Source organism: Macrotis lagotis, chromosome 2 (genome assembly GCF_037893015.1).
Source record: "Macrotis lagotis isolate mMagLag1 chromosome 2, bilby.v1.9.chrom.fasta, whole genome shotgun sequence".
Lineage (NCBI taxonomy): Eukaryota > Metazoa > Chordata > Mammalia > Peramelemorphia > Peramelidae > Macrotis > Macrotis lagotis.
In genome coordinates, this window is record NC_133659.1 from 310,514,302 (window position 1) to 310,528,015 (window position 13,714).

The window sequence follows — 13,714 nt, forward strand, 5'->3', positions numbered from 1 at the left end:
GGCAGCTAGGTGGTGTAGCGGATAAAATACTGGCGCTGAGTCAGGAGGACCGGAGTTCAAATCTGGTCTCAAACAATAATTACCTAGCTGTGTGACCTTGGGCAAGTCACTAAACCCCATTGCCTTGCCAAAAAGAGAGAGAGTGTATGTGTCTTAGGGAAGATGTAGAAGGTGTGACAGGCTTAAGTCTGCCTATAGCTGATGTAACAACCACTGTTTGACCCATTTTTCTGAACTTCACTGTTTTCATCTGTAAAATGAGAGAAATCAGTGCTCAAATAGTCATTTACTTGGGTATAACAGTGGTCTTTGAGATGAGTTCCCTATATATCCAAGATCATTCAAATTATAGAACCTTTATTCTCTTAAGAAATCACCTAACCCAACTCCCTTATTTTTATATATGAGGGGAAAGGTCTCAGAGAGGCAAAGGGAGACACCCAAGCCCATACAGCTGCTTGCGGCAGAGCTGGCAGTAGAATTTTAGTCTCCCAACTCCTAATCCAATATTATTTTCATCAGATCATGCTGTCTGCCACAATCCATAAGGTGAAGGTTGTGACATATTCACATGATAACTATATTAATTTTCAGAATACCTGATTCTACTCTAAATTAAATTGTAGCATTTAATTTCCCTTAAAAATATTTTCCATTGAATTCCACTCTGATGTCTCCTCATGACATAGAGGTGAACGTTTGGTTCTTGCAGGTCATGACAATACAGGACAGGCTCTGGAGAGTCTTATAAAGCTGGAAAAATAATTAATATGACCAAATGATGACAGTATATCTGTCATAAAATCCATGCTTCCTTCACACAGGCTCATTCCCAACCTGGCTTGAAAATGATGATATTTTTAATGATAGCAACTCACAAAGACATAGAGAGGTTACAACCTATATTCGCACATGAAATACTCCCACCAATGGAATAACTGATCTTGAAAATGTTAAAGCATAAACTGTACCACAATTTCTTTGAAGTGCGCACTTAAAAGTTCTATTTTCCATCAAGTCAATAAGTCTCTAATTTTAGCACTGAACTATGTACTATAATGAATGAAAAGGAGTTTCCATTCCTCAGATAACTCAGTCTAATTCATGAATAAATGAATGAAATGAAGCACTATGGTTGGGGACTCCTAAAATAGCAAGATGATTCCAGACCTCAGGGAGCTTACATTCTAAGAGTGAGAGGAAATACCAACACATGAAGAATGGCCAGGGAAGGGGATTTGGGTATAAGAAATCAGAGGGATGATGAGTTGACACTAGGAGCTCCAGAAAGAATGTTAGCATTGGCTTAATTATGTTCAAAATCAGAGATGGAGCCAATATTTCTTCTAGAAAGTACCATGTAGCTAACGATGGAGGTAAGAAAGGAGTAGAATTAATGGAAGACTAAAGATATGAGATGTCAGTTCCAAAATTTTGATTTCTTGAGTTATCCACATGTTAGCAGGGACTCAAAGAAGTATTTTCTTGGTCCATTATCATAATTATACATAACGATCACTTCCTTCACTGTAGACAGAAAATTGCAATTAATGGGACTTGACAAATGTTCAAACACCTTAAAACCCCAGGTAATAAGCTGTTAATGCTGACCTATCTTTTACCTATCTCTTTCTAAAAATCAGAGAAGTGGCCAAAGCCAGAGGGAGAATGTTCAGCCAGACAAATACCTCCCAGCGGTCCTATTGAAAACACACTATGAGGCATGTCATCAACAATAAATTGCAGCCCAGATAATTGCCTCCATTCTACAGTCGAAAGACTGGGCCATTTGATGAATTTGATTAGAAGGAGAGAGGCTTTAAACAGGGCCTATTTTCATCCATTTTATCTGATGAGCTGTCAACTCATGTCATCCAATCAAAAGTGTCTCTTCTCAGCCTTTCCAGAAGTATCATTAATACTCATAGCACTGTTTCAGTAATACTCAGAGAAATTCATCCAAGGAGGGAGGGCAATAAGGACCAGAAAGACAGAACGTTTCTTCTCAGTCTTCATGGTTATTTCTTTTAATGTAACTTAAAAATGACTTCCTTCTCAATCAACCTTGAGCTTTAGCTCTTTGAAGGGAAGTCAACAATGCAAACAGCTCCAGGCAGGTGAAAGCAACTAACCGCCTGATGGTATTTTGGTTCTCACTGTTTCTTTATTCCTTCCAAATTATGAATGGATTTTTGTTTATATAATCTCTTAGGCTTCTAAATTTATCAACACATATCAGATCCCATATACTGAGATGGTTTTGATCTAAGCCTATATAAAAGTGGGACTCAGATCAGATGACCTCACATGGCACTTTCATCTAAGATTAATGTATTTGATCAGTTACTGAATTTGTTGCACCATACTTATGGGACAAATAACAGTTTCCTCTGAATGAAAGATGATATTCTAATAAGGTCACTCTAATTCCTGCTTTGTCTGAAAGATCAAAGATTTAGTTAGAGAAAGAACCTTCATTCTTTGGAAGGAAGGTTTCTTAAGGACCTTAATAGAGTCTAATCTACTCATTCAAAGGAAATTACAAAGATTAAACGACTTGACTATAGTCATTTAGATAACAAATGACAGAGCAAGATCATGGTATCATTGATTGAAAACTAGAAGGAACCTTAGATATCATCTCATTTTTATGAATGATCCAGAGATTAATTTCCATTTAGGCAGTAAGTGGAAGAAACCAGTATTGTAGATTTCTACCCGGACCATGGGGACCACAAAGGTTATCTCATTCAACTATCTCATTTTCAGATGGTAAAACTGAAATCCCTAGAGTTACCTAGAGTAATTTGTCCATGATCACTATATTAATTTCCCAAATATCAAATTCTGCTCTAAATAAAATTAGAGCATTATATTTCCTTTAAAAAGATATGCTCCACTGAATCCTTACCTTGATGCCTCCTCATGACATGTTTGCTTCTTGAAGGTCATGGCAGAACTGAGATCATAGCACCAAGGATTTAGAACTAGAAAACTAGCTAGCCTAATACCCTTATTTTTAGAGAGGGAAAAAACTGAGGTTCAGAGAACTTGAATGAGCAAGGAAGTTAAAGTCCCTTGTTTAGGATCAGAATTGGAATTTGAACCCAGGTCTTTCCAACTCCAAGTCCAGGATTCATTATATAATTTGAACAAATAAAACTTTTCATTTTGTGAAGAGAGAAGTACAATTAAAACAGGAAAATTTTGATTTGGCTCATTATTTAAAAAAAAAAGTTTCAGAAAGCATCATGATAATCCATCAATTGTTTATAAAATAAAACCTTTTTTTTTTTATTTCATTTACCAGAACCCAAAAAGCTGAGATGGCCATTCTCCAAGAAAGGCGTGGTGAGTGTTGTTTAATATAATTCTTCTTTTAATTAAAGCTCCAGTAGTTCAGGACAAAGAACTAACAGTTGAAGTGTTTGTTCCGTCTCTTCCTCTTTATAAGGAGACAGGTGGCAGGTGAAATTTAAATGAGATTACGAAAATGGAACTGGTGAGAGAGCATGCCAAATGGGACTTTGTACATTGAAACCATGCCAAATACGAGGCAGGTGGCCTGTCAGGAGCAAAACTCTTTTCCCTGCCTTGATGCCTCCTTTTTCCCATACTCTTATGCCTTAGCTTTCTAAATTTGCAACTACATATATTATTATCACTAGCTCATTCGATGTTAAGGAGTCCTTATATAAGTTGTTGGTAGGACTGGGTTGTTTTGAAGCATTTCAAAATTAATGAGCTAGTCCAAAGAGAATTTCCAGAAATGCATTTCTATTTCAGGGGAAGTGAGCTGGGTTTGAATGAGTTCTTGATTGTGTTCCATTAAATCTCTTCAGAAGTGTATTCATTCAAGACATTGATAGCGTGTTTATTTGCTAGAGCAGAGCCTGGCCACTTTTGAAAGAAGGGTTGCCATGGTTCAAATCCTTTTTCTTTTTCTGTGTAGGGGGCAAAAGGGCTAGTGTAGCCAAGAACAAGAACAGCTGACTTTGGGGGATTGAAAGAAGGGGGAGAATTTGGAAAGACAAAGATGTATAATCATCACCTCCAATTTTCCTGGTTATCGTAAGGAATAAGCAGAACGAAGAAAACTGTCCTTTATTTTCATTAAAAATAAACTTATCTACTCTCTTACAACTAAGCAGCTTTGTCTATATACTCATTAATTGGGAATGGAAGGACAAAAAGCAACTGTTCATTTTGTTTTTTTCTTTTATTAAAGATTTTATTTATTTTGAGTTTTACAATTTTTCCCCAATCTTTCTTCCCCCCCCACCCCCCACAGAAGGCAATCTGTTAGTCTTTACATTGTTTCCATGGTATACATTGATCCAAATTGAGTGTGATGAGAGAGAAATCATATCCTTAAGGAAGAAACATAAAATATAAGAGATAGCAATTGTGAAACTCAAAATAAATAAAATCTTTAATTTAAAAAAATAAAAAATAAAAATAAAAAAAAGATATAGCAAGATCAGGCAATAAGATACCAAGTTTTTTTCCTAAATTAAAGGTAATAGTCCTTGGTCTTTGTTCAAACTCCACAGCTGGATACGGATGGTATTCTCCATCGAGGACAGCCCCACATTGTCCTTCATTGTTACACTGATGGAATGAGCAAGTCCATCAAGGTTGATCATCACCTCCATGTTGCGGTTAGGGTGTACAGTGTTTTTCTGGTTCTGCTCATATCGCTCAGCATCAGTTCATGCAAATTCCTCCAGACTTCCCTGAATTTCCATTCCTTCTGGTTTCTAATAGAATAGTAGTGTTCCATGTCATACATATAGCACAGTTTGCTAAGCCATTCCCCAATTGAAGGACATTTACTTGATTTCCAATTCTTTGCCACCACAAACAGGGCTGCTATTAATATTTTTGTACAAATGATGTTTTTACCCCTTTTCATAATCTCTTAAGGATATAGACCCAGTAATAGTATTGCTGGATCAAAGGGTATGCATGTTTTTGTTGCCCTTTGGGCATAGCAACTGGTCATTTTGAAAAGTGATTATTTATTGTAGGGTTTTTAGTTGAGAGGTTTGCCACTGGTCATTTAGCCTAAACCCCCATTTTATCAAGGAAGGATAGAACCATAGATTTGCTAGAATAGAAGCTCCTTGAGGGTAGGAACTGTTTTCAACTTGTCTTTGTATTTCTAGCAGGTAATAAGCATCCAATAAATGAATTCTTCATGCTTTGCAAATAATAATATACTTTGAAAAGCACTTTGAATATGTTATCTCATCTGATTCTTACAATAACTATATGAAGTCACTACTATTATTGTGCCTATTTTGCAAGTGAGGAAACAAAGGACAATAAGTGACTGATGCAGGGTCCATAGTTAATAAATATTTGAGACTTGACTGGGGAAACCACCTTCCTGTCTCCAAGTTCAGTGCTGTAGAACCACTTTAGAAGTCATCATTTTATTTGTTTATTTTACATATTTATTTATTTTATTTTTAATTTATGGAATAAAGCAGGCATTTCCATAACAGTATAATAAAAATATTATTTCATATACAACTGCAAATCTATTGCTATTCCTTTTAAATATAATTGTGTAAATTTCTTTTTTCCATCCCTCTTCTCTACTCACACTCTAGAGAAGACTACCATAAGATCCAAATTGGCATATATTATTATTCTATTATATATGTAATTCTGTACAAAATTCTATTTATCAGTTCTTTGTCTGGATGCAGATAGCATCTTTCTTCAAATGTCCTTTATAGTTCATTTGGATATTTATAAAAGTCAAAATTACTCATTCATTTGCTATGTCATTCTTAAAACAATATAACTGTTACTGTTTACAATGTTCTCTTGGTTTCTACTTAGAGGTCATCTTGTCTAATTCACAACTTCCATCAAAACTCAGCTCAAGTCTTTCCTGAGATCCCCAGTTCTCACCCATCCACATACCTCCAAATCATCTTGTTATTATTTGAATTTTTTTGCATATATTTAGTTTTGTGTGTGTGTGTGTGTGTGTGTGTGTGTGTGTTGTAAGTATCTTGAGGGCAGGGACCATTTTGCTTATTTTGCTTTTGTCTCTGGATCCCTGGTGGCCTAGCATAGCTCCCAACATAGAATAGTTACTCAATAAATGATTGATGAATTGAATCTTTTCCTGTTACGGATGTTTACAAAAAGGGAGACCCAGCAAGATTAGTTGACTTATCCAAAGTCATTCAGGCATTATAACTGGGAAAACCTAAATTAAAAACCCTGGTTCAACATCCAGCTTCCTACCCACTATTCCACCCTGTCTATCAATCTATAGGAAGACTCAGATTTCATTAAGGGAGGAGACTCATGGAGTGTGATTACACATATGGAGCTCATTTACCCAAGCAATAGTTGGATTAGTCCCATTTTACAGGGGACAGAGAAGCAGAAAGGTAGGCAAGAGGGAACTAATAAAAGGGAACTATAAGAACTCTTATTGTTCTTTGAGGTTTTCTAAACCCTCAGAACAACCCTATACAGTAAGAAGAACAAGGATTTTAGTATCATGGACTGGAAGTTTCAGGGAACTACATATCCCTCCGTCCAAACCCATTGTTTTACAGATGAGGAAAATCTCCATTTTATCAATGGAACTATTACCATGGAACTAACTTCCCATTACCTCAACATGATATTTCACCTCAAGTCCTTTTTTCAAAAGTAGTAGTTTATGTTACTTTCTTGCTTTATGTTTTCAATGAAGGTTTTTCTTTAGTTTTTGTCCAAAATCCCCTACATATATTTGATTCTATTTTACAAAGCATCAATGCAATGTTGAGAAAAAGGATTTAGAAGACCTGGTCCTTATCTTCTTGGGGTTCCCAGTCTAATAAAGAAGACATAATAATAAAATTAATAATAATAAAATACTAATTACTAATATTTAGGCATTTTAAAGATGGTAACTCATTTAATCCTTACAACAACCCTGTGAGGTAGGTGCATTTATTTATATATATATATATATATATATATATATATATTATAAATATAAATATATAAATATACATAAATATACACAGTCAACAACCCTGTGAGGTAGGTAGTATTCCAATTTTACAGGGTGAAACTGAGGCACAGAGATTGAGTTGCCTAGGGTAACATAGCTAGTAAGTTTTCATCTCAAATCTTCCTAAATACAAGTCTTATGCTTATCTGCTACTCTAAATAACTGCTAGCATGCAATGTAATGGGGCAGCAAGGTAGTACAAAGATAGAGTCCTAGACTCGGAGTCAGGGAGACTCATCTTCCCAAGTTCAAATTTGACTTCAGACATTACCAGCTGTGTGACCCTGGACAAGTCACTTCACGCTACTTGTCTCAGTTTGCTCATCTGGCAAATGACCTGGAAAAGGAAACAGCAAACCATTCCAGGATCTTTGCCAAGAAAACCCTAAATGATATCACAAAGAGGCAACAACAACATACATACATTGGCATGTTAAGTGTGTGGAAAAGGTGATGAGTTTGAAAATAAAGATTTTTATTTCATTCAAAGGTAATCATTAGAGTCCTCGAAGTAGTATCAAAGTCCAAGTGATTGAGGATTTGATTTGACAAATATTTATGAAGCACATACTTTGTATCACAAGGATAAAGAAAGTCCCTACCCTCAAGGAGTTTACAATTTACTGAGAAATGAAGAATGTACACAGAAGATGCAGGGTGGTTTCAGGAAGGGCATAGTACTAATATTGGGGAAGGTCACCAAGGGCTCCCTTTGGAAGTGGCATGTAGGTCAAATCTAGAAGGAAGCTAAAGATTCTGGGAAGTGATGGAGGGCAGGGAAAGTGTTCTAGAAATGGAAAATGATTAGGAATCTAAATGTCATAAGCCTTGGTTTTAGATAAATACTGCCCTTTGGGGTAAATGCTAATGGTTTTGGTAAAATGACTAGATATCCTCTTCCCCATTCCCTAGAAAATCTCTCTTAAAAACCTGGATTAAAGTCCTCCTTTGACATATCAATCATTCAACTAACATATAATTTATTCATATCTCTACTTATGCACGTCTCAAAATCCATGGACTTATTTGACAATCTGGTGGAACTAAACCAAAATAATGTTCTTAATTGCATAAAATAAAATGCATATATATTTCTACTTAATATAAAATATAATTATTTTATAAATGTCACATAGAAAATATATCACATGTGACATTAATAGGTAAATAAAATAAATGTATAAAATAACTATATTTAACATATATATTTTATGTATTATATATAATATATTCTATATTATTTATGAATAAATAAAAACAAATGGATAAAATAAAATAAATTTGAACTAAAATAATGTTCTTAAGTGCATAAAATAAAACATGGTTACAAAGGAAAATTGGACTATAATAATAAAAATAATAAAGACTAAGTTCAGAAATCCCATGTTAAGAATGCTACTGTAAGACTAAAAGTTGAAGGACTTGATGACCTACAATGGTAGAGTTACTTCACTAGGAAGCTCTCTACAACAAATCACAGCTATAGGACACACACACACACACACACACAGAGCTTATTATTACTCCCTTGGAAATGAAAACATTACTGAATATATTTTAAGATCCTAAGATCTTATATTTAGAACTGGAAAGGGCTTCAGAGAACATACTATCTTTATTTTATAGATGAGGAAATTGAGACAGCTAAGTAATTTGTCCAGGATCGCCTAGCTAGCAAATATCAGAGGTGGGATTTGAATGCACTCAGCAGTAACTGTCCCGTCCCAAACACTTAATTCTCTGAAAGAGTTAACATAACTGGAGGAAGGGAGCAGTTTATGACCTCTTCACCAAGAAACCTCGTGGTATGGCCTCTCAGGGTTGCCAAGTACTCAGAAGCTCGAATAATTGCAGAACCTAAGATTTGCCAACTGGTACCTACTCCCCCACAACTCCTACAGCCCATTGTCTCACTGAGTTTCTTTTCTCACTTGATATACTGGTTTCCACAACAGTTCAGTTGCTATGGGTTTCAGACATCAACAAAAGGCATGGGTCCCAAATGCTGTAGGATCTCCTTTCCTCCTGCCCCCTCCCCCAGACCAATCCCCAAGATGCTTTGTGACTATGAAAGAACAAAAGGCTTCCCTTCTTTGAAGTCAAAGAGAACACTCATTATCTTCCTTTACTACTAATCTTCATGAGTTTGGAAAATATGAACCAGCCCTCATAGAGGAGTTACTATTGATATTGGTGACAGGGAGATGATAACCTGATCCCATTTGTGTCCAATATAATAAATGTGACTCCTTCCCCTTGCCCCCACTGGTTCTTAGATTCACTGCCAGCAGCACACAAAAACAAGATGAAAAATAATCATTGATGAATGCCTATTTGGAATGCAGTCAATTTGGCTTTAAGACTCTCATACATTATTTTTCATTTAACACATCCTTCCTGGTTAAATTGCAAAACTGAACTCTTTAAAGGGGTAAGTACTCTTCAAGGAAAAACCCACCAGGGTAGTATTCCACATGTGTCAGAGATGGATCTTGAACCCAAGCCTTCCTACCTACTCAGTATGCATTATGCAATGCTACCTCATAAGATGTTAATAAATACTTGCTGAACTAAATTTTATAGGTGAGAAAACATGCAGAGAGTATAAGTGTCCAAAGGCACATTGAAGCTTGGATTTGACCCCAAAGCTTCCTCATTTTGATTCTACCATTATTTTCACTTTATATCCAACTTGTCTGCAGTAGACTTGGCACAGATGCCAGATACTGTAAGGAACAAAAAAAATTAAAAAATTATTCAATTAAATTATTGAAGCTACCATTTTGTTTATATCATTAAGGAATTAATCTACAATGCTTTTTTGTTTTTTTAAGCAGAGCAAAGATAAACAAAAGCAAGCATTTGACCTGGAAAATTGCCTTTCTACCATTAAGATTGCAGACTACAGCGGATACGAGTTTCACAGCTTGAAGGTATCAACTCAAATACATGCATCCCATTGACTCCTCTTTGTATTAAACCTCTTCCTTTCTTGAATGGAACTGAATTCAAATTAAGGTGGTGATTGGTTTCTATTAGCCTCTTTTGGAGGCTCAAAAGCAAAGACTATCAGTTCTTTTGTTAGAATTACCTGGTTTTCAAGATGCACACGTGTTCACCCAATTGAAACATTAAAATATAGTCTAAAATTTCCCCAGAATATCTCCATCTAATACTTCAATACCACCCAAGATTCAGGATTTCATCAGAGCAAGTGTTCCCTCCACCAACACATATCCTCAATCCTTCCATGTCTCAGAAGGTGGTATTCTTGAGTTGCTAAAGCCAAAGAAATTCACCCATCCCCTGTGGTTCTTGGCCATGAGTGTCTCTGTCCTTACCTAGTCTGATGTTCAAGTGATTAACATACTAGGGCCATTATTAGATTCATACCTGAAGCCCTTTCCATCGAATGTGTGCTACAGTATTTAAGTTCTGATTGCAGAGACTTTAGGTAGCCACATTGCAACCACACCATGAAGAGCTACCTGAGAATAACACAGATAGAGGCCTCAAAATAAAATGAATTAAATTCACTTTTGCTTTAAAAAGCTAGGTGGCACAGTAGATTGAGCACCAGCCTGGAGTCAGAAGGACCTGAGTTTAAATCCAGTCTCAGACACATAATAACTGCCTAGTTGTGTGACCTTGGGCAAGTCACAACCCCACTGCCTTATAAAAACTAAAAAAAAAAAGTCAATAGAAGTATATTAATGACTCTATGGCCCCAGGCAACTCTCTAAGACTCTAAGTTGTAAGATAGCTTCTGACCTATACTGATAGAAGAATTCCCTATGTGCTAAAATAGGGCAAGTAGTTACATTATAAACTCAATGATTCTGTTTAATTCAGCAAAAAAAAAAATATATTATGTGTCAATTCTAAGAAAGAGAGAGACAAGAGATGGAGTTTTTTTTTTTTTATTAATCACCTACCATGGATAAACACTTTACAAATAAAGTAGTTAGAGTTCCAGATCTGGAGTCTAGAAAACTCATCTTCTGGAGCTAAAATCTGACCTCAGACCCTTCCTAGCTGCATTACCCTGGGAAGGTTACTTAACCCTATTTGTCTCAGTTTCCTCATCTGTAAAATGAGCTGGAAAAGGCTCACCTGGCAAACCACTCTAGTAACTTTACCAAGAAAACCCCAAAGTCAGACTCGACTTATATGTCTGAAAAGAACCTGGGCCGGACTTTGTGCTTCACCACTGAAAAATGATTGAACAACAACATATCCTCTGTATTCTGAAGAATAAATTGATAAACAATACTTGGGGCCATCAATGAGAAAAAAAATCAGTCACAGATCATAGGCCATCAATGAGAAAAAATCAATCACAGATCATAGCTATAGCATTGAAAGAACATCAGAGATCATTCAATCCAACTCCCATTTACTGATGAGGAAACTGAGGTTTAGGGAGATTGATTTCCCAATGGTTACTTAGGGAATAAGTATCAGAAGCGGGTTTAAACTCACAATCTCTAGCTTCAGAGCTAATGATTTTTCTGTTACATATAAATATATTTTTGCAAGTCCCTTGCACCATCACGACCGCCACACTAAAATAACAGCAAAGTCCTGTCAGTCAAGAGAAATGAAAGACTTTTGTTCTTTTTCTCACTGTATATAGGATAAGACCTGGGAAGAAGTTCTGGGAAGACATGACAAACTTCCCGATGAGACATCAGACTTGAGAAAGCAACAAGAAGCTGTGTGGGAACTCTTCACCAGTGAATGCACCTATTATTTAGACCACTTGCTAGTTCTTAAGATGGTAATGCTCTATTTTACTTCATTAACAAATTCATGTTAAAAAAAAAAAACATTAACAGATGTTGCTAGCTCCTTAGGAGTCGGTTTTGCTATTTAAGAAAATTAAGTCATTTCATTAAATTTGGAGAGGATTTATTATGCTTACCACGTGTTAAGCATTAGGAATTAAACGTTTCCTGACCCCAGAAACTCAGATACTATGAGAGGAGACAATACATGCCTGGGTTGGTAAACATAAAATACAGAAAATCAATAGAGTAATTTTAAAGAGAGAATTCTAACTACTGCAGCTAGGTGGTACAATAGATGTAGAACTAAACCTAGAGAAGGGAAAAACCTGAGTTCAAATCCAACCTCAGACACTTAGTAGTTGTGTGAACCTGAGCAAATCACTTAATCTGTTTCTGCCTCAATTTTCTCCTCAACTGCAAAATGGAGATAATAATAGTGTCTATCTCCCAGAGTTGTTGTAAGAATCAAATGAAATCATTGAAAACTTTAAAATACCCTATAAATATTAGCTATTATCAATGGAGGAAATTGAAGAAGAGCCTTTGTAACAAATTATATGAGCTAAACCTTGAAACCAAAAAGAGATTTGACAGTGGATAGAGCACTGGCCCTGGAGTCAGGAGGATCTGAGTTCAAATCTGACCTCAGACACTTAATAATTACCTAGCTGTGTGACCTTGGGCAAGTCACTTAACCCCATTACCTTGCAAAAAAAAACTAAAAAAAAAAGAGAGATTTGAAGCAGTTTGGAAGAGAGATCAGAAATCTGACCTCAGAATAAGAAAGATCCAGTTTTCTCTGATGCATGCTGGCTATGTATTCCTGGACAAATCCCTTAGCCTCTCATTGACCTTCAGGTAATCCTCTGCAAGTTGTAGAGAAGGTGCCAATCTGGACTGGTAAAAGATATTTCCTCTTCTGCAAGTTCCCTATCCCAACGACATTATAAGTCTAGATTTATCCCTAAGGATTTCAAGAGGTAAAAAGAGAATATTGCTGCAGGTGGACAGACTGAGTAAAAGCATAGAAAGAGGAAATAGAATCTCATATACTGTAAATAGTAAGTATTTGAACCTCAGTTTCCTCATCTGTAAGATGTACTTACCTTCTTCACAGGCTTATTATTAGCACCAAGTGAGCTAAGGTATTAAAAAAATTTATAAAAATCAAAGTGTTATATGATTAATAAGAAGAGGAAAGCAATGATAGAATCATAGATTTAGGACTGCTATGATCTTAAAAGTCATCTAGTTTGACTCCTCATTTTATAGAAAAAAAGATATTGAGTTCTTTGGAGTTCAATGACTTACTTTAGGTCCCACATATAGTAAGGAAGGGAATTCAGATTTGAACTTGAGTCCTTTGAAACTAAATCCAACACTTTCTAATGTACCACATTTCCTCAGGGCGAGGTTGATGGTCTTTGAGAGAAAAATATTTTGGTCTTTTTCATCTTTAATCTCCTTGCCATGGAATACTGGGAAAGAGCTTGGAGGTAACCCAGTCTAAATTCCTCATTTCACAGATGAGGAATTGAGGTTCAAAAAAGTAAAGAAATGTGTCTAGAGTCAAATGTGGTTGAAGTGGACTCATTCAACCTTAGCTTGAATTCGCAAGTTCTCTCCACTACCCCAAACAGTCTCCTTGTCTTTGCATTCCTTAACCCTGCTCATAATTCCAAGATCTCATATTTAGAACGGAAAGGACCTTTTGAGGACTTCTAGTCCGACCTCTTCATCTGGAAATCCAAGAAAGAAAGAAAAAAGATGACTTCCCCAAAGTCACAAAGGGCTAAGCAGTAGGTCTGGGATTTTAACCCAGGCCCTGACTGCAAATTCAGTACTTTTTCTACTACATACAATAAAAATTCAAACTTAAAAAATTTGCTAA

General features: G+C 35.9%; 1 protein-coding gene across 11 annotated transcripts in view; it reads left to right on the forward strand.

Moving 5' to 3' along the window:
- The window catches only part of PLEKHG7 (pleckstrin homology and RhoGEF domain containing G7), a 101,692-nt gene that overhangs the window by 36,318 nt on the left and 51,660 nt on the right, over positions 1-13,714 (forward strand). For 9 of the 11 annotated variants that reach the window (XM_074226579.1, XM_074226572.1, XM_074226575.1 and 6 more), the window contains 3 exons: positions 3,311-3,351; positions 9,868-9,966; positions 11,670-11,813. In XM_074226579.1, the coding sequence (XP_074082680.1) occupies positions 3,311-3,351; positions 9,868-9,966; positions 11,670-11,813 (284 nt within the window). The remainder of the gene's footprint in view (positions 1-3,310; positions 3,352-9,867; positions 9,967-11,669; positions 11,814-13,714) is intronic. The other 2 variants (XM_074226578.1, XM_074226582.1) reach the window with 1 other exon arrangement.